Below are 24,560 nucleotides of genomic sequence, written 5' to 3'. Positions count from 1 at the left end.
TTTCATCCTTTTATGCGTCACTAATGAGTTTATGAGTCTCGTTTTGATAATTGGTGCAGACCTGATTTTAAACAAACTTCATGGATAATCAGCTGCTCATACTTTGGCTTAAATACTGCTTATCGCAAACATTTACAGGATGCTTCCTAAAATACTGAAAAATAGTTTAGTTGATGTTTGTCAGAATGATTGTAATTATGTTTGCTGATGTTCAGCATGTGTTTAATGACATTCATATTATTTTAGGATGTTTTACTGAAGCATTGACACAAAACAAGTTGGTTGTTTGTCTTAAATGTTTTAAACACATTTAATTATTATTATTTTGTTGTTGTTGTTATATGCCCCAAGATTCAAGGTGGTCAAGTATGCCAAGAAAAGCAGTCATAACTAAATTATGTATGAAATTTGCAGAAAAAAAAACATTTTCTCAACTTCATCCTAAGAGCTGTGAATAGATTTGTGCAGTATGTGCTTTGCATGTATTTCACAATATGCTGAATCTTGTCAGTTCATCTCCCAAGTCGTCTTCACTTTGAGAAACATCACTTATCTCTTATGCTAGTGTGACGCAAGGCCATTTTTGCTCTGGTGGTGCAGTCAGTCAGGAGTTCAAACATGCCGAAGAGCCGTGTCACTTTCCCACCCTGATCTCCAAACATCTGGAGCTGCTTACAGCAGAACTGATGGGCCTGGAAATCTGCACCCACACCCATTGCATAACGGTTCACACTTGTTCTCTCTTTCTCTCTCTCTCTCTCTCTCTCATATACTCACTTGTTCCTACATACTTGCTTTTTTAGCCAGTTTGTTTTCTTCTCTCTCTTTTTTTTTTCTCCTCTTGCTCATTTATGTGAAGACTCCAGAATTCCACATAGAATTCGCCTTTCTATTCACTGGCTCCTCCCTGCCTGGCACAAGCTCCCATTTACATTTCTGCTCTGTTCACCTATAAATACACTTGTAGCTTGGCCAACATGGAATCTGCACAGGTTTTACTGGAATCCTGGAATTTAATTGAATGGAACACAGCTGGGAGGATTATATTGGCCAAATGTATTAATAATATGAGCACACAAATTGAGGTATGTGTAGAAATCTTTTAAAGATAAGAGGTCAAATTCTTCAGTGATCCTGTGGAGCAGCCTGACTGGAAGAGTCCTAATATTAATATATAATAATGCAAATGCCCATAGAGTTTTAAGATTTTATTTACTTGACTTTTCCAGATCACAGTTTAAAATATTTGCCTTCCACATGAAGTAAGTTGAGAGGTTTTTCTTTTAGTTATTTCAGCTTATTATTTTTATTTTAAACCATTTTATGTCATCTTTAGGCCTCTCTCAAAGTTTGCAGAGGCTCCCTATTTGAGAATCACTTAAAGATCTGTTATAGCAGGGTTCTACAGTGTGACCATTTCAGTTGCATTTGCGACTGAAAACTACTCAAAATCGACGCGTTTCAAAAAGGCGGGGCATAGAGGAGAAACAATAATGTACAGTATGTGGAAAATAATGTGTTTTTTTTACTTTAAACCGCATAAACACATTTCATTACACCAAATACACAAAATAATGTTCTTTTTAGCAGCATCATATGACCCCTTTATTTAAGAATTGCATCCTGGTTATTTGGCAACTAGTTACCTCTTCTGTCTCATCTGTATTTTTGATGTGCCTGCTAGTTTTTGAACAAATAGATTTTTTTTTCCTAGTCTTATTTTAGCATTTTTTTTTTATGAGTCATAGTCGACAAGACCTAACGCCTATAATTTCCTTGATGCACTCACACGTTACCAGTGTACTGATTAAACTGCACTTAGTACCTTGAGCTTGAGAACCTGATGTTCTTTTACCCAGTATGTGGAAACGGTGGTTGTCAAATCGCTACAGCAGGGCAAACAGGGCAGCGAGTGATCGTCTGTATTACAGATCTAAAACAGATTTCAAGCAGACAGTAATTATGGTCAGAATAGCATTTTAAAAAAAAATAAAAAAAACAGAATAGCATTTTTGCTTCAGAGTGTGTAGTATATTACACTGTGCATTTAAGTTGTTTTCTTAAACCTAAATGTTTTTCTTCTACAGTGTGACCATTTCAGTTGCATTTGCGACTGAAAACTACTCTGCGACTATGAAAAAATATTTAGGAGCACCAGTGCGACTGACCTGATCAGCATATTTGTGTTTGTGCTCAAGGGAGCTTCAAAGGTTTCTACTTGCAACGTGTTATGAATTTAATTGCACTCATGCCACCTCTGAGCCTCATTAAATGTTTGTAAATATACCTACATGCCACTTTTGTGGTCTTCTTTGCCACCTCTGTATTGCAAATGTATTTTGTTAATACTGATTTCATTTGATCGGTAACTTATTCTTCCTATTCTATCGTTTTAATTAGAAATTTTGAAAAAGCTTATAAATTTTTCAATTTGTCAAAAGATAACACTTTTGATAAAGTTAGAAAAGAATGCCATTACAAAGGTAAGAAAAAAGAATGCCCCTGTAAATCACTTTTAAGGAGTCAAATATCACCTTGTAATATTGATCAGAAGGTGCTCCTGAATGTTTTTTAAATGTACTCCTACATTTTTTAAATTAGGAGCACAAGGGCTCCTAAAAAGAAAAGTAAGCGTAGAGCCCTGTATAAATGTAGCATAATCATTACATGATACTGATTTTTATATTTTTAGGTCAGTTCAGGTTGAAAGCTTATAAACGGAGTAATTCAGCAGTGGTACCTTGATTTAAAATCTGACCTGCTAAATGCCGTAGCAAACGAAATTCAGCACTGCATTGACTTCGTCACTATCTACAAATAAATCTTGACCTGGTTATAGGCGATGTGTTTGTTCAAGTGGCTGCAAGTCCAACATCACCCTGTTTATGCAAACAGCAAATCTCTACATGCAAGAGTTTACATGCAAGCTGCATCAGTTACTGAAACTCCACTCTTCTCTAAACTTCACTGGAAATATTTACAAGTTTGTGGTTATATGTTGCAATCATGTCTGTACTTGTGCCGCTGTGATCAGCTGATCATGGCATACTCTGACCTGTAGTTGTACCTGTGGAGATTATGTTCACGTTGAAACACCTGAGATTTGTTGTGAGTTCTATTTTTTTAGCAATGCGACAAGTTTATGAAGTTCAAAGTGCTTGGGCAAAAGGAGATTGAATGTTTGTTCATCAGGAATGTTATAATGCTAGTCAGAGACTGTTTTGATGTTCCATACATAATTGATGAAGTTAAACATTAGCACAGCAAACCAACTGCTTTGCGACGGTCGTTGTGTGTTGTGGTTTAACAAGGAAACATGGTTATTATCAGACACTCCAGACCCTCCTCTATCAGTACTAACACCCCCCACACATGACTACGGGTGCATTATTTACAAGTTCCCAGTGTTATCTAGCAAACCACAGCCTCCAGCACACACTGAGAGTAGTGGGGGAAATATATGGGAGAGTGTTTGGGCGTATGGTCAGTACTGTGGAAATCTGCTGACTTATAGTAATGTACTGGGAGCTGGGAAAATGGAGGCACAGGCTTCCTGTGTGAGAGACCAGGCCCACCGTCCACACATGCCACACATACACCTGTGTTAAAGCCAATTGATCTTAGTTTATGAGCCGTGGCTTATTTAGATGATATCTGTTTTATTAATTATGATATATGTTAACAAGGTGCTGAGAGTAAAGTTCATGATTTTACACATGCTTTGTGAACCAGTTCAAATAAAGAATTGAAAAAGGTACAAAAGGATAGTTTGGTGAAATACAGAAATAGACTTCATTAAAACTACTCTGCGACTATGAAAAAATATTTAGGAGCACCAGTGCGACTGACCTGATCAGCATATTTGTGTTTGTGCTCAAGGGAGCTTCAAAGGTTTCTACTTGCAACGTGTTTTTTGCAGCGTTGAGTAATGTATCACAGACATATCTGTTGATTCCTTGAACACAAGTTAATCAGAATCCACTCACTGCTCAAAACACTAGAGTTTTGTTCAGTGCTGAGTTATGCAAGCTCATGAATCCTCTCATTATAACAAAGTGTAGACATGATGTAAAAAAGAGATTCATTGTGCAGTGTAGAGAGCTTCGTTAATTTTAATGGAACTTTGTGAGATCGCTTTTAATGATTATTAAGGGAGTTTGCAAATGTGATATGGATTTAATACAACAGTTTGATGAACAAGTTAATATTAAGTGACTTACATTGTCTGACTACAACACTATTGCCTGATTTTGCTCTATTTTGTCAACTAAATTAGTTTCAAACAAAGTCACAGCTGAGCCGCTGTGCATCTTCAAGCAAACACAGCCGTGTTTCGTTTATGAATGAACGTGGGTTTTTAAACTAATCTAGTGGGTCAATGATTCAATTACCCATTCATAAAGACAGTCACTTACTTCATTCCTGAATGAATCAGCTGTTTGAACAAATCAATTGAATGAATGATTCAGTGATAAAATCAGTGACTTGCTGCCACCTAGTGACAGTTATAATTTCATTTTTAAAGTATCATCATATCATTTAATATTTCTGTTATTAAATAGAAATAATATTTCTATTATTAAAGTAAATCACTTACTATTTGTATAGGCAGTTGTGGCCTAATGGTTAGAGAATTAGACTTGTAACCCAAAGGGTTTGAGTCTTGTAGGTGGGGGGAGTGAATGTACAGCAAAATAGACTTCATTAAGGATGGTGTAGGGAACGCTACTTTGTCTTCATACATTTTAGTCATGGACTTAATGCTGTTGAATGAGTTTATTTCAGCCCCAACCAACTCCCAAACAATACAATAAAAGCTATTTTAAGCGTGCTTAAGCACTATATTCATGCTTTAAACTTGGCATGCCTTTTCTTTCTTTTTCCATTCTCTATTCTTTTCTCCTTTATTTTGCTCCATGTCTGCTTCCTACCAGTCATGTGACCTTGAAGGGGGACGGGCCTCTCTCCCTCTTCTCTCTTAGCACATCAAACTCTTTGTTCTCCAGACGACGCCCATATCATGTCTGCAGTAGTGCGGTTCTGTCCCTGGCCTTGAAGGCAGCACTCATTCTGCTCTTCACTCACATTCACACTCTTAGAATGATTACAAATGCAGGCTGCCCTAAAAATGAGTTTATTTTTGACTCTGCCCAACAGTTTTACCGGTTCTTTCATCCACCGCCCCGCCCCCCTCCCCCTCTATTTTTCCTGTAATGATGGCATCAGTGTCTTTCTGAGCCACCTTAACTCTATTATGAATGATTGTGTTCGGATGCTCAAGGTCGTTGGTATTTGCATGCATGCAGGTGTGTGTATTCAGTCTTCTCGTCTCAGCTGTCTGCGTGTTACCCGCGTAATGATCACCGCAGGCTTGATTTCCTGTGTTTTCATTTTGCTCCTCCGCCTTGTTCTGTCATTTCCTGAAAAAGCAGGGTGGGTGTGCTTGCGCACGCTTGTGTGTATGTGTCAGAGGCGAAGGAGTTCGTCATGAAGGCAATGATGTAGATGAGAGTCCAGCCTGAAAATGCACTTGGTTTATGAAACCTAAATTTCAGTAGCGATAGAAATATCCTATTTTATTTAAACTTAATATGTAATAAAGTAGTGTAATAACTTATAAAAAATAATATATAATAATAAATACAATTATATAAATAATACCTTCAGTAATATAAAGAGCAAAGAAACAAGCAGCATAACAAAAATAACAGAGCTTTGTATTTTGTAAAGATATATTTTATTTATCTATTATTAGTAGTAGTAGTAGTATTTGTATTATCATTTGACTTGTTTTTAATGAGAGTTTTGCTTTTGATATTTCCTAAAAAAAAATGCAGTAGTGACCAAGCTTTTCACATATGTTGTAATATGTTGACAAAATCCCCAAGCACTGTGTGTGATACAGAGAGACACTTTGTAGTGTTTTCTGACCTTGAGACGGGAGGCTCCTGTCCTTCCACCCGTTCCCACTTGAGTTGGGCTGTGATTGTGTCTTGTAGTGCTAATGTTAGACTTTATCATGGTTTGTTCTGTGCAGAGGTCGTAGTCTGTAGGAATCATTAGAGAAAAGTTAAGCAGCTTTACGTATTTATGTCTCCCCTTCTTTTCTGTTGATCATCAGCTCCGTCTCTTTTTTTGAGTGGTTTCTCTCTGCTTGCAAGTTATGATTTTAAGTGCTACAACGGGTTGTCATGTGATGTTCCCATTGAGTTAAAGAGGAGGTTAGTCAGTCGTTAGCTAAGTCATTTTTAGGGTTGGGTACCGAAACCCGGTGCCAATATGCCTATGTAACCGGTATGTACTAGAACCGAATCAGAACGCAGATTTCGGTGCCTCATTTCGGTGCCACTTAAATGCCTGAGCGATCGATTGAAATATTTGTCCTAGTTCTCCGAAATGGATGTAAGAAGCATGGGCGTCACTAGGCCATTTTTAGCGGGGCTATAGAGATTAGCTCCATAAACTGTACACAAATTCGTGATCGTCTCAGAGTCAGACCCCCCATATGAAAACGGCGGCAGACTTCGTCTCCTCCCCGTCTTTCAGCGCGCTCTTCAATCCGCAGACCGCGGCGGCGCAGTGCGAGCGGACTCAAACAGAAACAGAGGACACAAGGTGTGTTTATCGATACATTGGTATAATATCTGTATCTGTGCAGTTCTTTGTCATAAAGTTTACAAAAGGTCACGAGGGAGCAATCGGTTTCCCATCTACTGTAAAGTTTTCGCTGCGTTCACCCCTCATCACCCCACAGCTGTTCCCTCCAGCCCTAGCCCTTAACACGTCACTAATTTTAACTAAATATCAGAGTGATTGATAGAGATACAGTAGAAACATTGTGTGGTTTTGTATTAAATATTGTTTTGTATTAAATAAATTACCCAGATTGTGAAATACATTTATTAGCCTTAGAGTAAGGGAAGCACAACTTGGGAAATGAGAGCATCCGAGGAGCATGTGGATGCTATGTATATTTATCTTAAATATTTTTTATATTATTTAATGTTATCCATCGTTTTTTTTTTTTGTGTGTGTCTCTTTTTCTTTTTTTAAAGTATCGGTTTAGGCACCGGTACCGTTTTAAAAGTATCGATTTGGCACCGGTATCGTAAAAAACCCAATTGATACCCAACCCTAGTCATTTTTTTCTAAGGATCAGTATTGCTTGAACATAGTTTGTGTACTTTTTCATTGACAGAGCCAATGCTTGCTTTAAAGGAGAATCATGCCATTTTTAATTACTTCTGCAAAAAATTGAGTTTTCAAACAGATAATCCTGACACCAACTCACAACAATTGTTTTGTGATGAAAGATTTTGATAGCACCACAGCAGGGGAATTAACCTACAAATGGTGATAGAAAATTAGTATTAAATTCATTAATCAGTGCTGTGTTTTACCTCTAATTGGATCTGTTTGGATATTTTTGGCCTATGTGTGCTGCTTTTTGTATGTTGGTTTAAAATACTGGCACAATCTTGTTCTGTGTTAAGTATTTGAAGTGTTTATTGTTCTGGCTGTGTGACCGCTGATTTGAACGTGGGCCTTAACTTACGATGACCCACTTGGCATCAAGCTGAAGGTTTCTGGATTGTTTGGCCTGTAAATGTTTGGCTGTACGTGGCATTTCAGTTTGTATGTGTGTGTGTGACTTTTGTCTCTGTGAAGGGCTAGTGATTTTTTTTTCCTGTTGAAATATTTCAGTTTTGTGTCAAATGGAGTGTGTAATTGTCAAAGTTAGCTCAAAACTAAATCTCGAAACTGGGAAATAGGCTGGGTTTTTATAATGCTAATTGGCTGGGTTTTTATCACCGGCAGCATATGTAATGGTTGCAAAATGCGGTAGGCCTGTGGGTTTATTGATTTGAATTGTGGGTTTATTTTTAATGTTTAAATTCCCTTGACAAATACAGTTGTTGTTGTTTTTGTGAACAGGAAGTTTGGATGGGACAAATTAAAGGGCATTTGAGTAAAGTTAAATGTAATACTTCTTAGTTGTGTTGCATTATTTTTAGTCTTCGCAGGCATGACATGTCATAGTGGGCATGTGTCTTGCATTTGCAGGCTTGTAGGGCATTGAGATGTATCTTAGATAATATTAGCTTATGCAAATTTCCCTTACTCATGCCCAGCCAAGGATTGCTTGTTGTGCTGACATGACCTGCCTTTGATCTTTACATGCAGTCTCATCTTCATTTGGCCACTTCCTGCTTGTTTCCAGTTTCCTCTGAGGACAACTGGTTGGGAAGCATCTCATCTGTGCTCATTCGATGTCTCTGCACCACCATCGCTCTCAGATCAGATTTATTACTCCGATTCGTGCAAGTTTATTCTCTCATACAGACTGTGTTTTAAAAGCTCTGTTCACAGAGTCACAAATTCTTGTCACATTCCTCTTTAGGTGCACACGTGCACCATATTCACTCATGTTCATGTGCTGCCTCTTGTGGCAGCTGTGTGTATTACATTATTGTATCAGTCCATCCCCCACCCCGAACCCATGTGGAAACATTTAGGATGCCCCAAAATACAAAACACTCATCTGAACTGGCAAGAGTGGAAACATGGCATTTCAGGGAAGAGGAAGAAGGCTGGTCACAGTGCGTTTATAAAGCTTGTTCCAGGGAATCATAGCATGTTTACAGAAGCCTCATTCCTGTCTTTGTCAGCCTCTTCAGAATTGATTGTGATTATTGTTGAAATGAACAGAACAAGTATGAACAGTTACACTTTTTATGGCTGTACAGTGTTCTGATGTTTATAATATTATTATAACAATAATAATATTTAATAATTTAAATTGTTTATTAGTAATATTTTTAATTATATATTATTGTTGTTATATATTAGTCCACCCAAAAATGAAAATTGTTTTTTTTTTTTTTTTTTTTTTGTGGAGCGTTAAAGGTATTTTGAAGAATGTTGGGAACCAAATAGTTTCAGTTCCCATTGAATTACATTGTATTTTCTGTCCATAGAATGGAAGCCAATGAGAACGAAAACTGATGGTGGTTTGAAGTTACATTTGAGTAAAAGCGTACTATTAATTTTATAAATAGTCTTATGTAGCTTGATGCTGATGTTAGCTCTAATTAGGGTTGGGAATCGAAAATCGATTCCGATTCCAGAATCGGATACTTAAGGTCAGGAATCGGATACTTGTTGTCAAATTAAAATTTAGATTCTGCCTATCGATTCCTATGCGCTTTTTTTTTCTTCATCTTGAGGACCGGACCTAGCGATCTGCCGGGACCTTGGTCGCTAATCTAAGCGCTCCAAAGTTTGGCTACATTTGCGGTCAGAAGCAATTTATCCAGAATCATGCAGTTCTATTTTGCACACAAACAGCTCTTAAAGAGTCCAGTTTTTATGTAGCCTGCTGATTTTTGTTCATGGTATTCAGCTCCAATAAATGGTTTGCAAAAAAGAGACACAGGATAAATGTTTGATATCATTATTTAATCACATTGGAATCGAAACTGGGAATCGGCTATTCTATCAAAAGAATTCACGCAAGGTTGTAAGAAAATGTTTTGTTTTCTAGAAAGACACTTTATAATAAGAGGATAAATGTATATTGGAACTAAAGGATTTGTGGACCAGGAGACTATAAAGAGTGGATAAAGATTTTCAATTTCATGTCGGTGTTTAACGACACTATATATTATATTTATGTTCACCTACACTGCGTAAGGACCCCTTTTAGCTCTTATTTTGTATTTAATTTAATATTCAACATTTGTTTTTGTAAAAATTTTACTTGATAATTGTCATTTTCTTCAATCATCTAATTATTATAACACCTAAAATATGTTGCATGTAAAAAGTGTTTGTTTCAGCCAGTTGAAGGGTGGGTATAATTAGGGCTGGGTGATATGGCCAAAAAATCTCAGTATTTTTTTGGCTGAAATGCGATAGCTTCTACTAAGTACTGAGCAAAGGGTCTGAATACTTAGGACTATGTGATATTTCAGTTTTTCTTTTTTGATAAATCTGCAAAAATGTCAACAATTCTGTGTTTTTCTGTCAATATGGGGTGCTGTGTGTACATTAATGAGGAAAAAAAATTAACTTAAATGATTTTAGCAAATGGCTGCAATATAACAAAGAGTGAAAAATTTAAGGGGGTCTGAATACTTTCCGTACCCACTGTATATCTCGGCATTTTCTATTTGAAAATGTATTTTCTACATTTTCTGTATGTAATTTCTATATTAAGATTTAAACTGAACAAAAAATGAAAGTAAATAAACACAAGAGCACAGATTAATTGCATTATTTTTTGATTACTCCATTACTGCTATCTGCTATCATAAAATACACTTACTTGTAGGTTTAAAATTCTACATATGACACCATTATTGCGCTCCTGTTCTATTGCACTCCATCTGTTTGGCGCACATGTGCGTGGCGGCGCTCGCTCTGACGTCTGTGAAATTTAGTGGAGAATCGCATGCAGAAGGCTCCCAACAGCAAAATGGAAATATTTCCATGACTTTCTGACGTTGACAGATGAAGAATATACGAGTGAATTGTAAGTTATGCATAGCGTCTCTGTCAGCAGCACATGTGTCTGTCAGAGCATCTGACGGGGGCGAGCCACTTTAAACTACACGTGTTAACTATATCTTACGAGTTATTTTAAAGCCCTTAATATAAAGCATGTCTCATGTTTAGGACAAATTTATTTATGCACTTTACCCGCAGCAGCTCACTCTGCGTCCTCCGCTTTATTCAGATCGTATCAAACTACTGTATATTGATATAAATGGTATTGCCTCATACCATATCGCTTATAAAAAATATATCGATATATCGTACAAACTTCATATACCGCCCAGCCCTAGGTACAATGTGTGCACATAACCAGGATGGTTCCACCTCATTTTGAGCCAGTGTGGTTCTTTGACTACGTAAAAACTCAATGTCATGTGATTGGTTGTCTATAACATCACATATGATTGCTTAACGATATGCAGCGGCCACACACAAATCCTTTTTTCCTGCCCAGTGTGCTGCTAACATTCATGCACAGAAAAGTGACTGGATTGTTGTGTGTGAGCTTGGCAAGCAGTGGTGCCTGCTGTCTTTTTCCCATTGAAAACAAACTGCAAACTTGTGATTAGTGTAAAATGACCTTAAAAAGTTGGTCTCCGTGTACATCTGAGAGTGAAGCCCACAGGATAAAAGCACAAAAACACAAAAATCCTAAATGTTGAAAAGAGACTTGTTTGCGAGTCTATTGATTGGTGTTCTCTCATGTAAAAAGAAAAGTAGAGTGAGGCTTCAGACAAGCTTTTGTTGTTGTCAAGCTCCTCTGAAGCAGATCTGAGTGTAATTCCAGCCTATTAAGAGCATTCTTATTGGACTGTTAGAAGAAAACACAAAGTAGTGATATTTGTGTGTTTTTGTCTTCCGCACACTTTTTTAGTTCCCTTCTCGTCATTCCCATCTGTGGTTACAGTCATACTTTTACTTTTTCCCTTCACTTTTATCTCTTAAGTCTCTCGCTCTCCTTCTGATTCAGGGAAATCTTGAGTCATGTTGTTGTACTTCAGATGAAAAAGGAGCTGTTTATTTCTCCACGTGTTTTGAAATCTTTTTATTTTCAGTAATGTGCTTTGGTTTTACTTGGTTTATGCTGCCTGAGAGACCTGAGAGACCAGAGGTTATGCAATAACTGGGACTATTGTAAAGAGGTCAGAGTTAGATTCAGTGCATTTTTGACAGTGTTTCACTACATATTATTATTTCTTTATTTTCATTTTTTGTGAAGTTTAATGGGAGCAAGTTGGATGTTTTTTGGGAGAAGTCTCATTGAATGGCCTGTGTCAAGTGGCTTGCTGAATTCTCACGCACACAAACAGCTACAGGAAGTTTTGGATGGAACTTATGTTCTTGGTTAACTTCCTGTCAGATTTTGTTTCTCGGATTTGTTTTCACACTTCCATCACACTATGTGCTGTGGAGGCAAAGGTTACTTGATGTTTTTCACTCCACGTCACTATACCTTACTCTTTAAAAAATTATATTAATAATACATTGGCTGTATTAACAGTAGAAACAGGACTGGAAATTGTGAGGAGCAGAGTCTGTGAATGACTCAAACCCAAATTATAACTCATTGTCCACATAAACACCATGACCTAACTTAGAGCATGCCCTTACCTGGCTTTTAGGAAAAAAGTTTTAGCCAAAATGTCAGTGTTAATGCTAATTACGAAGACCGATATTTCCAAAAACATGAATAAACCTGTATATTTCTGTGTGTTTTCCAGATGTAGGAGAGCAGAAGGCCGTTATGCCGTTGACCGAGCTGCCATCATCAGTCACTGGAACTGGCTACAGGCCCAAGTCTCGGATCTGGAGTACCGTATACGCCAACAGACTGACATTTACAGACAGATCCACTCCAGCAAGGTGTGCACGTACACACAGCCATGCACATTCACTTTGTTTACTTTGTGCTGTTTAAACCAGAATCACTGGTGTAGTTTAAGTTTTAACCCTGCAGATGTGGCTTCTGCCTCTGGTAACTTGGCAACGTGGGTGCTCTCTCATGTTCCTGTGGCGAGGCAAACTCTTGTGGGATCATTGTTTCATGTTTCTTTTGCTCACTGTTTTTGTTTCAAAGTGCTGCTTTTACAGCTTGTTTTCCTTGTGTGATTGAAACACAAACAAATCATTTGGAGACTATCGTCATTGTGACTATTCATCTGACACATGAAATGATGGCTGTATTTTAAGTCCGTTGCGACTCTACATGAAACTTCAGAAATGTATTGACGTATGGGTTGACCTTAAAAAACAGTTTTCAGGATTTGTATATATTAATACCACCGTTCAAACAGGAATAAGTGACGTATTAAAATATAGTCAAATAGAAAAGCTTAAATTGTAATATTTTGCAGTATTACTGTTCTTGCAGTTATTTGATTAAAACTGTACTGATTTAATCAAATAATTGCAATATTGCTGAGCATAAGAGACTTCTTTCAAAAACATTTTAACATATAGGTGGCAACTTTTTTCTGTATATTTGTCAGGTTTTTTTTAAATGTAATGTGAATGTGATAGGTGTTGATAAATGTAATATTGACTGTAAACAAACTCAGAGACCGAGTTTAACAGAGTTTTTAACAAGACCTTGCTTCTACAATGACTTTGTGAGAAATATATTTATAATGCACAGATGCTGGTCTCAAAAGTTGTTTATTTAAATTAAACGCATAACACACTAGCATCAGATTGCAGATTTTCTGTTGTTTACTGCAGATAAATGTTTGTTCTGCTGTCTCTGCAGTGAGGAACTTGTTTTTAGCTAATCTAAAAGAGAGGTTTTTAGAGGATTTTGACTGGGGAGGGAAAACAAGGTCTCCAAGTTTTGGTCTATAATTTGTGTTTGTTTCTTGATAGGGCTCTGTTGTGCTTGGGGAGAGCTCAGTGTGTGAGTCAGTACCAGAAGACAGCAGTGACTCAAGGACAGAGACCATTACCTGCCCTGTCCCACGGGTAAGGCCAGGAGCACAGACCCATAACAGAGTCCGTCTAGTCCTGAACTCAATTTAGAAGCATGTGTTATTTGCTGTTACACCAGATTATAAGTAATCAGTTATCTATAATAAAATGTTCTGTCTAAGCTCCATTAGTGCGTTTAATTCCCACACAAACAGACAAAACCCTCATGATATGGGCCCACGCACAGCCTAAAAGAATGCTGGGTTTGTTGAGCAAAATAATTGAGAAGAGGGGCTACAAACACTGTCCTTTTGTCTGTCATATGCAAAGCACTCCTGACCTTTTCATCCATACAGAGTAGTGAAGAAATGCAGCAAGAACCATTCAACTCATCCAGACCAACTCGGGTGGGGGGGGAACTGGTGGGATGTCCTTTCCAACATCACATTTGCTTTTTGTCTTTTTAGGAGCATGATACTGTTGGAGTGGAAACGTCTGTATCATCCAATGGTATCGTCACAGAAACAGGCTTGAGGAAAAGCTGTGGACCTGTGAGACAGGTCAATGGTGTTATCAACAGGTATGAAAGACATAAATATATATCATTTAAATGTGCATGCATTCATTTTTTTCCCCTTCATTAAAAAGTAGAAATGACACTTTTATTGTCATAATGTCATGTTCTTCTCCTCATCCAGTTTGCGGCCTAGTTCCCCTGTCACCTCGGAGTCTCAGCAGAAGCTGGAGATGGGCCCTCGGGCTTCCCCTGCGCACGACAACACATGCGTGGCAGCCCGCACGCGTCCACTGCTGTCGTGCAGGAAACGCAGAGTCCTCCGGCCCGGCTCGCTCACCAGTCTCAATCGTAAGGTAAGGAGAATCATGTTCCTTCTCAAGATCTTAAGAGGTTGGTGTAGTTTTGAGCACAAAGGGCTGTTTACACTGAGTCTAATATAGATACTTAACACATATTTGCACTTCACAAATTTAGATTTCTTTTTTTAAACCCCACACCTTTAGTGTTTGAAAAAAAGAGACAAAAGTTTTGCAGTAAGACGTGTCAGTGAAGGTCACTAGGTATGAATGTGAACTCTCACTACTGAAAGTAGTGAGAGAGGTGTGCGAGACTTCAGAAACGAGCTCTTTCAGTGTCACCTGTGGAAGTGTTTTACTGAAGATCCATTGAGCTCCTTAAGGTCCCAGCGGGCTTCTTACAAAGGTTACAGATTAAATAGAAGCAGTGTTAAAACAGAAATCACAGTACTGCTCCAGAACTGTCACTTCTGTCATTTAATGTGTTGGTGTGTCATTTGAAGATTTTTATCCTCCACATGTGATCATTACCTTACAAGGGAAATAATTTGTTGCATATCTCATATCTCTCTCTTTGCAGAATTTTGGTTTGGTGGTTTTTCTGTGTGAAATAGTAACCAAGTAGCTGTAAAAATGTAGTTTGGCTGGTTAGGACAGAAACTTGGATTTAAATGAAAGACCACTTTTATCATTCATCGCCTCATGGCTGGTTAGGACGTGGTGTAACAGTCCAACAACTGCCCTCTGAATGATGGAACCGTATCTGCTCGGGCTGGGTTTTGACACAAATTTCACAATTCGATTCGATTCTCATTCACAAGCTTGCGATTCGATTCAATTACTGATTCGATTAGATTCAATATCGATTATTTTGGATACAGATCAGGTACAGTACATGCCAAATTTTCTAAAGGAAAAAAAAATCTCTCAACTAATGTCAGTTGTAGAGTGTACTGTAGAGTCAGTTGGTACTACATTACTATAATATTGAAGGTTAAAATTTACTGATTTGTTGTACAACTGCTAAAATTACACTTAATGAAGTTTTTAAAATTACATAATATTTCTACTTCAATTCGCTTTTTTTTTATTTTTTTTATATAAACATTTAAATGGTGGCTGTCATAAAAACTTGATGGATTTATTCAAACATAAATTAAACATTGAAGAACAGTAAAAATTATAATGTATATGTTATATGGTGCATATATTTAGCAAAATGCCCCTCTCTGCAGTTTATTTTTCTAGCTGATTGAGTTTATAGTTACCGAATATGTTTTTTCTGAGGTAAATGTGATGTTGCGTGACATTGTTTACAAGCTGTTATATTGACGTCTTTGCACGGCTAAAACACTGATTGAGCGATTACATGAGACAGGATACGGATTGTAAAGTTGTACTCTTTCTTTTAACTTACCTTAGGATGTTTAGTCATGTTTATTTTGTGCTGAAGCTGGTATTAATGTGGAGGAGATGATTAGTTCACATGTGTTATGCGCTGCCATTGTTCTGAGGCACTACAGCGAACTGTCACTCCACATTAAACAGCGCCAAAACGCCATTTATTGTTTGAATACTGCAATACAATGGACAGAATTTGAAATCTGAGACTTTGTTTCATATTAAAAGTACCAAAGCACAATGCTTATTGCGATTTATTGGATGGGAGGTGCCCTTCAACGTTGCGTCCATTAACTGAAAACAGGCTAGAATAATCGATTCTTGGGATTTAAGAATCGATATTGTTCCGTAAAAATGAGAATCGATTAAAATCGAGATATCGATATTTTTTTACCCAGCCCTAGTATCTGCCATATTCATAAGATGGCTACAAAGTCTCAGCACTTCTTTTACAGATCTGTTTGCTCTCTGAACCGCCTTTAAAACTCGATTCCTCCCATAACACAGGCCCACTGTGAGCGAGAATGTGCAGGCATGTGCTAAAACAATAAGCGCAACCCCAGTCAAGCACAGCTCCATTACAAATAACAGCGCTTGGATGTCATTCAGAGACGACGCTCTTGAAATGTTATGAGAAATGCCGCCAGTGTCATCAATGTACTAACAGCCAAATTCACTCACACTGCCAGTTATAAACTACCTGCTAACCGAAGTACTGTCCAATCCTAAATTTATAACCGGCACTCCAGATGAACGCTGCCCCAGTTAGAGGCAGAAGCTTTTAAAATTTCCACCATTGTGTTTGAACACGGACAGATAGAAGCATACGGCTAGCTGATTAGCTGAATCTCTGTGTTTTCTGCTTTATTAAAAGTAACTGCATGTTTTTTTTTGTTGTTGTTGTTTTTTCTATATAATTTTAATTTTAAAAGTGTTAAGCAATTAGATTGTTTTTTTTTTATTAGCTGTATTATATATTATCACAACCTTAATTACATAAAATAATTATAAATTGGCTACTTTTTATATTTACAGATCACGAATATTGTCTGTTTAAAAGTGCAGGGATGCAGAACTGTTAACAGTATAGCTTTTATCTCTAAGTTTAATAGTTTTGTTTAACTTGCATATAAAAGCTTTGTTAGATCTTGAGTTGACCTGTTTCTAAATGTACAAAATGGATCACAAAACACTTGGCAGAAGTTGCATTTCATTACAATTCAGAAACCAGATCAGTGCTGTAATTCCAGGTGTTCTGTGTGATTGCAGAGATGATAGTCCATGTAAAAACTGTCGTGCTTTAATGTGAAGCACTCTTGTTTGAATAGGCTCGGAAAAACTGGGCACAGTTGCCAATAGCAACCCTTTCTCTCTTTCTCTCTGGTGCTGTGCTCTGGGTTAATGACACGAGCACATGAGCGCTAGGGAACCTGCCACATGCAAAACTGGGTCAGCAGCTCAGGATCCATGTGTGGTCATCTGCTGGAGAGATTTGTGTGAGAGCATCAGGTTGGAAGGGGGGACTGAAGTAAACGTAGACAAAGGGAAAGGCTGATCACTGCCAGATCAAAATTTTGGATGCTGGTGCTCCAGACATTTCATTCACAAAAAGCATATTTGATGATGATCCATGCAAGCTATTTATGTATTTATTTATTTAATTTTTTCCCACAAAGAGAAATATTTAAGTAATTTATATATATTCAGACCTTCTTGTTGGTTTATTTAATGTTAAGCCTTTTCTGCAAAACTCTCTATGATTCACATTTGATGCTACCAAGGTTAGGGCTGGGATTGCTGCTGGACACAGAAGAACAATGTGCAGTGTGTTCACGAATCCTTATTGTCTTAAATATACTATTCAGAATTTAAGGCTGCAAAACATTTAGAAAAAAAAACTTGAATGGTTCATTGATGTCCAGAATGGTTCATTGATGTCCAGAATTTGCGAAATCATTGCTGAAAAATGTTTGCAGAAGTCATTTTACATGAATTGAAAAGTTTTAGTGTCAGTAAATATTTCTGTGTTTGTTAGTATCTATTGATACACTATTATGTGTTGATAAATTATTACATAAACCACCCTTTAGTTCAAAAGTGACACTTTACAAAAAGGATCTATTTATTAGCTATATTTAATGCATTAACTAACATTAACTAACAATGAGCAACACGTTTGTTTTTATTAATCTTTGTTAATGTTAGTTATTAAAAATACTACTGCATCATCTTAATGTTGAAAACAGATTTGTTGCTTAATATTTTTGTGTAAACGATGCATTTTTTTCATGATTCTTTGATCAGAAGAACAGCATTTATAAAAAAAAAATGTTCATTTGTTTGATCAATTGAATGTGTCCTTTCTCCATAAAGTATTTATTTATTTCTTGAAGAAAAAGAAAAAAACTGTAGTGTACGTTGAATGTTATTTATTCTTTTGTGTAGTCATCTATCGGTGCAGGGCTGATATGTTTCTTTTTTTTCATACCATTCATACATTTGCACTAACTTTTCTCCTTGTCCTGCTCAGAGGTCAGTGGCTCCTCGCTGCGGCTGTGAGCTGAATGCTCAGTGTGTGATGTGCAGTGGACGTGCTCTCCCTCCTGCAGACACCCAGCACCAGCTCCCCCTACTGGACAGACTGGCACAGTTTGACCACTGCGTTCACCCCATCCTCTCCTTTACAGATGGTGAGGACACACCCCTGTCCTTTAATTGTTTGTTTCTCTCATTTGTTCCAGTATGCACACATGTACATAGACAAAAACAATGACAGCATCAAGGCCCGGTTATACTTCACTCTCTGCTCCGTCTCCTGGACAGCCTTGTCTGCACAGCTTTCAAAGTATACTCAAACCCGGATGAGCAAGCATGGACCTAGTAGACTCATTCTGTCTCAACATTCACCTCACGCCTTCGTTGTTGTACGTGGAGCGTCCGCGTGGTTACCAAAATTGGCTATGCATGTGGATGGTGTGTGCGGATGTCCGAATACAGTTCTGATGACAAAAGTAGCATCACACAGACCACTGGGGAACGTGGACGGCTCAAGTATACTTTGGGCACAGCTCTATCTATCCCTGCTGATCATTTCCCACAGATTGCCTCAAGAATGAGGACAGATTGCCTCAAGAATTTTTTTTTTTTACTGCATAACAACTTGGTGTTAATTTATGTGTTAATTATTCTGGATCTGGTTATTGCACCTCCTAAAATTACCTGCAGACTGATCTGGGTTTGGAGCAGGTCATTAGTGCTGGGATCTCAGAACAGTTTTTGCTTTTCATGTCTGTGAGAATTCAGTTACATTGAATTTGAAGAGCTGATCTTAGATCAGCGGTCCTTCCCTGTGCTGGTCGGATTAGCTGATCAAGCATTCGTCTGCCTGACCTTTGCAGTGATAACCATTTTAAAGAGCAGTGCAATCTGACTCCAAGCGTGCCAGTAGCAGCTAGCTTTGTCAGACTAGCTGAGAGAGAGACGTATTTTCCCTCATTAATATGAACCGGTTGTCCTCTCTAATCTGGCATCTGTTGTACAAATGAATGATGGGCGTAGAAGAGGCAGGTGACACCATGGGTGAAACTCGAGTAGATGGAGGGAAAAAAGGAAGAGGAACCTCAGTACAATGAATACTAGAGTCAAGCTCTGATGCCTTCTGCTGGAGAATTTACTCATGACACTTTGTGTCACTGATTTAGATGTTTGCAGAGCATTAGGTCAGTCACTATTCGCATTAGTAAAGTAGCCAAAGGATGAAAAGTCATTTTGAATGAGCATTATGTAAAATGGTGTTGGGTTTGATTCCGAGAGAATGCACATAATTGTCATTTTATGTCTCTCATACACATTTTAATGTATACCTTTATTTATTTTTAATTAACTTATTTTTTTAACTTTTAACTTTTTATTTATTTATTATTGGAAACATTTTTTACAATGTCCTTTTTACATGTTACATATATGCAGAGTAACATGCAATAACCCGAAACCAAACCTAATCTTAACCCTAACCTTATAGTAAGTACAGGTTGTTAATTTATATTACTCAGTATTTAAATGTATAATTACGCTTTAACAAGGGCACCTTCAAGTGCCGCCTTATTGGTTATTATTTTTTCATTATTTTTAATCATTAGTTAAAGCACTTTGATTTACACTTTGAATTGTGAAAGAAATGTGATGTATAAATAAACTTGCCTTGCCTTATGGTATTCCTTAAATGCATTGTAAATCCGCTTGGATGCCAGTTAGTCGAGACTTTCCCAATCCCATTTCACCCTTTTTCCACATAATTACTTGACCTCTTATTGCTATTTCTGGCCCATCTGTAAAAATGGCATCAACAAAAAAAAATCCCCTGGAAGTCTTAGTCATCTTGAATCGGTTCACAACCAATTTTACTTTCACTATCTGATGTTTCTCAAAGCGAAACAGGATATTCAACAAGAAAAAAGTTATTTTGGAGTGAAAAATTAGTGGGCTTGATGTCGGCCAATGCAAGACTGTTTCAGATGATTAACTCTTGTCGTCTTCTCTCTCAGATGTGATGATGAATCTCCATATGCAGCGTGTGCTGAAGGGACACTGGCAGAATCGTCCTCTGGAGAAGATCAGGCCCATCAAGAAGATCTCGCTCAAGCATAAGTTGTGTTTGGGTAGCCGCATCTCAGACCCGTCATCCAAAGACAAACACAAGCTCGCCAACTCTCTCCTCTCCACAGTCCGTAAGTGTGAAAACGACAACTAAAGACACCAAAAGACCTCATTTATTAGCTTTAAAGGGCTTTTATTAACATTGAAAAGAGAAAGGAAATAGTCAATTAAGGGATCTGGAGTCGAACCTGTGTGACCTGAATGACTGTATCGTGCATGCTAACATCTAGGCCAGTCTACAAAATTGTGTGCAAATCCCCTGCTTCCTCAGCATCTGAAATGTCAGGAGCTGAGTTTTCTCTAATGGAGGCAAATTCTCACACCTTTAGGAGAGTCTAAATTTGGTCTAAATATGACTGCCCCTATGGGCAGTTAAAGTGACCTGTGAGTGTCTGGCCGTCATTAGCTGCTCTCTGCCAGACGCTCATTGCAGTGACTCAGCAGTTATTTCTGGCATCATATAAGTCCAGCCACAGTTGCTGACTGTATTTGTTTCTTTCATATTCCATGTATGAATTATTGAACTCTGAAAGACGTCCCGATGTAGTGCTGTGAATTGTAGAGTTGAGTCATGTGTAATATAAAGAAATTACTATGACTATTATTGGTAGTTGTGTATTATTTAGTCCAATTTATTGAGAGATTTTGGCATGACAATCATGTATTCGTTTTGCAAAAACATTTAGCAGATGTTCAAGAAAAATATCGCAAAAGTATGTACATTACGTAAAATAAAGTATAGTGACAAAAAAGGATAATATTACATATTAAAAATGAAATAAAGATAAAATTAACACGTGTGAAATAACCTTAAAAATAAACTTAAAGATTAAAATTAATAACAGTGAAGATTTAAATGAAGTTAGAAATAAAGGTAAAACAAAATAATAATGCAATTCATTGTACATAAATGATGTAAAATAAGCCAAGACAAAGTATACAGAGTACCTGGCAAAGAAAGAAAAACATTAAAGATTAAAAATTGAATTAAGTTAATTGGGAAAAAAACTGTTTAAAATGGCCAAAATGATAAGTGGAACACAACACACAAATTATGAAGGGGAAAAAACAAAAAATTAAAATGGAAAACAGTACAGATTAAAAGAGAACTTAAAATTAGGTAGAATAAACATGTAAATCGATAAACAAAAATTATATAATCAAAGACAAAGGATGCAGAGTAACTGAAACAGAAATGTAAAACGGATAACAGTAACAATTAAAAATGGAGTTAAAAATAAATGTAAAAAATAAGTGCAAGTGTAAATAATTGAACAAACTATGTAAAAAAAAAAATATTTTGAAATATGCAGCAAAAACTAAATTGTTTCATCTTCATCTATTCATCTTCCTGTTTGCCATTTCTCTCAGGTTTGTCGCATCATAAGGTGCGCTCAGAGAAGGTCTCTCAGCATCAGTTAGATATCCCAATCAGTGCCAGTAAACATGAGTCTCGCCAGCATTTCCGCCAGAGCAGTTCTTTTGACAGGAGTCACGGCCGCAAGAGACCTCGTGAACCCTCGCTGGACCGTACAGAGAGTATGTTGTTCATTCTTTTCTTTTTTTTCCTCATTCCTTCTTTTATTGGCTTCAGTAACATTTGCTTCCCTCTCCCTCTAAATCACCATTGAGTTCAGTCCTGTAACTCAGCACTGTCTTTGATTTGTCTATAGATGCTCCAAAGTTAAATATGGACATGGGGAGTCCATGCCCATCTCTGTCCGCTCTAAACACGCCCACCCACAGCCTCCTGATGAGACAGCCATCAATCTCCGAGACCTCCACACCCCTTCACCTCAACAGCAGTGCCGCCGTAAGATGCTCTTCAAAGTCTTCCGAGTCTGTTTTTGTAAACATAAGAACGAGTTACTTAGGTCTGTATGTGACTCTTTCAGACTATTCGCCGACGGAGAGGAGAGAGCCCCTTTGATATCAATAACATCGTCATCCCCATGTCTGTGGCCGCCACCACCCGAGTGGAGAAACTACAGTATAAAGAGATCCTTACCCCAAGGTTAGAGACTCAAACTGTCTATCCATACCTGTGTTCATTAGCCTTATATATTCAAAGATTTGTTCTTTACTTACTAAATTTGTTGCCCTATGCTTTTTAATTGTAGTTGGCGAGAAGTGGACATTTTTGCAAAACCAATATCTGAAGAGGATGATGCAGTGGAGGTACGGCCATGCAGTTGGTCACCCAACAGTTATTTTAGGCTGTTTCTCAAGCCTGTAAGCTGCCTACCTAGACAAGCATGTAAGATGATGATGCCCCAAAATGCTTTCTTGGTAGGCAGCTCAGTAGGTTTTGAGCTAAAATGGCTGCCAATATGATAAAAATATAGACAGTCAAAAATCCGTTCAATATGTGTTTTCCATGCAAGTGAACCGTCTATGTAAACGCCCAGATATTATAGGTCTGTGACTGGGCGAAGTAATGGTCATGTATAACCACTTGACGATGATCACCTATGCCAGGGGTGTCAAACTCAGTTCCTGGAGGGCCGGAGCACTGCAGAGTTTTGTTCAAACCCTGCTCCAACACACATACCATGTAGTTTTCAAATAAGCCTGAAGGACTTGATTAGTTGGATCAGGTGTGTTTAATTAGGGTTGAATCTAAACTCTGCAGGGCTCCGGCCCTCCAGGAATTGAGTTTGACATCCCTGACCTATGCATTTTGGGTCAAATACAATCTCCTCTGTTTTCTTTGTATTTATTATTAACTCATTTTTATCACACCAGTCAACAAACCGGCTTATTTCTGACTGGTAGATGGTGCTAATATTGTCGTGAACACAAACTTAATATGGCTGTGCCATCTGAATATTTAAAAATATTGTTTTGTGAATGCATAATTAAGCATTCATTTGTAAAAAAGTGTAAAAAGAATAAGTGAACTGACACAGCCTTGTGGAACACCTGTACTAATGATCTTTTGATGTGAAAGACAATTATTTACTTTCACACATTGAGTTCTATCTGTTAAAAAAGAAAACCACCACTTATTGATAAATGGGTTTACACTCAGCCACAGTGATTCTGTAATTTGTGATTTGGCTAGTTAATGTTTAATTTTAGGAATCCCTTGTCATTTTTTAATTGCCTGCATCCCTGAATACTGCCTGGTGTATGTTTTTAATAATCTTCTCCCATTCCCTCAGATTGAGGATCTCTCTGATGTCACATTCTCTCAGCTTTACCTTTCGTATGAGGAGCAGGAGCGCTCTCGATGGAGTTGGAGTGCCAGCAACATCGCAAAGAGAAGGGGCAGCAGGTGGGGGAACACAACTTGTACTGCTTTTCTTTGCCCTTTTTAGGAACAATTGCAGTTTCTCCTTTGTGTTTTGTACTTCATGATGGCAAACGAGTTAACAGTTTTAAACATGAGAGAATAATTGCAGTGAAAAACAACTCCAGGCTGTTCACTTACCTCAACAGTACAATGAGAACTTACTGAAGCAAAAAGCATTAAAACAACATCATCTCAGATGCACAAAGAAGGATCTGCTTCAAGGACATGGCAGTTCCGATGCCTGTTCCAAACTGTAATAGGTTTTGGTTAGTTTAGATGTCATTGGTCCATGTTGCATTCATATTTGTCAAACTGCACCAGAGATTGTTTGGAAGCAGTCTGAGACCCACCTTTTCTTGTTTTGTGTGCACCAAAGTTCAGATGGCAGTGTTTACACTTATTCACCGCATTCATACCAGAGTCTGAACACACATGATGATAAGGGCTAATCTTTTTCTCCACAGGTCATACAAGTCTGTGGATGGACGGACAACCCCCTTGCTGTGTGGCACAAACCCCTCCACGCCGCAGCCTTCGTCTCCAGACACGGCATATTTCCACCTGCTGCATGAGTACAACTCGGTGGCATCTCCATCCAGCCCTGTCAGTCCAGAGATGCTGATGCTGTCCGGCCTGCACACGCCCGGCTCCAGAGACTCCCAACGGCTGCTGTCCAACGAGGACACGTGCTGCTCCACCCCAGATACCTACGAGGAAATGGTAGGCGCCCGATATAGAACCACCATTGATAAATTTCCTAGAATTTATGATGTCTAGTGTTTCAGGTAAAGCTAGAGGCTTTATTGTACGTTCAAAGTCACATATGCTCAGTTGTACTGCAGTACACTTAACCCTTTAGGCGCCAGGGTTTTTTTGGAAAAATGCTGGATTTTGACATCAAGATTTCAAAAGCTTGTGGCTTGAAAGGGCTTAAAGA

The 24,560-nt window shown here is 37.9% G+C and overlaps 1 protein-coding gene across 1 annotated transcript in view; it reads left to right on the top strand.

The window, feature by feature from the left end:
• LOC107754301 (KAT8 regulatory NSL complex subunit 1-like) overlaps positions 1–24,560 on the top strand; it is a 98,718-nt gene that overhangs the window by 60,396 nt on the left and 13,762 nt on the right. Inside the window, exons 3-14 of the mRNA XM_016570689.1 lie at positions 12,279–12,420; positions 13,417–13,512; positions 13,926–14,038; positions 14,157–14,328; positions 18,203–18,362; positions 20,217–20,399; positions 21,700–21,867; positions 22,002–22,141; positions 22,224–22,342; positions 22,449–22,506; positions 23,493–23,605; positions 24,088–24,343. Of these exons, the coding sequence (XP_016426175.1) occupies positions 12,279–12,420; positions 13,417–13,512; positions 13,926–14,038; positions 14,157–14,328; positions 18,203–18,362; positions 20,217–20,399; positions 21,700–21,867; positions 22,002–22,141; positions 22,224–22,342; positions 22,449–22,506; positions 23,493–23,605; positions 24,088–24,343 (1,720 nt within the window). The remainder of the gene's footprint in view (positions 1–12,278; positions 12,421–13,416; positions 13,513–13,925; positions 14,039–14,156; positions 14,329–18,202; positions 18,363–20,216; positions 20,400–21,699; positions 21,868–22,001; positions 22,142–22,223; positions 22,343–22,448; positions 22,507–23,492; positions 23,606–24,087; positions 24,344–24,560) is intronic.

The sequence above is a fragment of the Sinocyclocheilus rhinocerous genome, unplaced genomic scaffold, assembly GCF_001515625.1.
Source record: "Sinocyclocheilus rhinocerous isolate Xijiao unplaced genomic scaffold, SAMN03320098_v1.1 scaffold832, whole genome shotgun sequence".
Taxonomy (NCBI): Eukaryota; Metazoa; Chordata; class Actinopteri; order Cypriniformes; family Cyprinidae; genus Sinocyclocheilus; species Sinocyclocheilus rhinocerous.
Note: the sequence above shows the minus strand (reverse complement) of the source record. Positions and strands in the feature narration are given on the sequence as shown.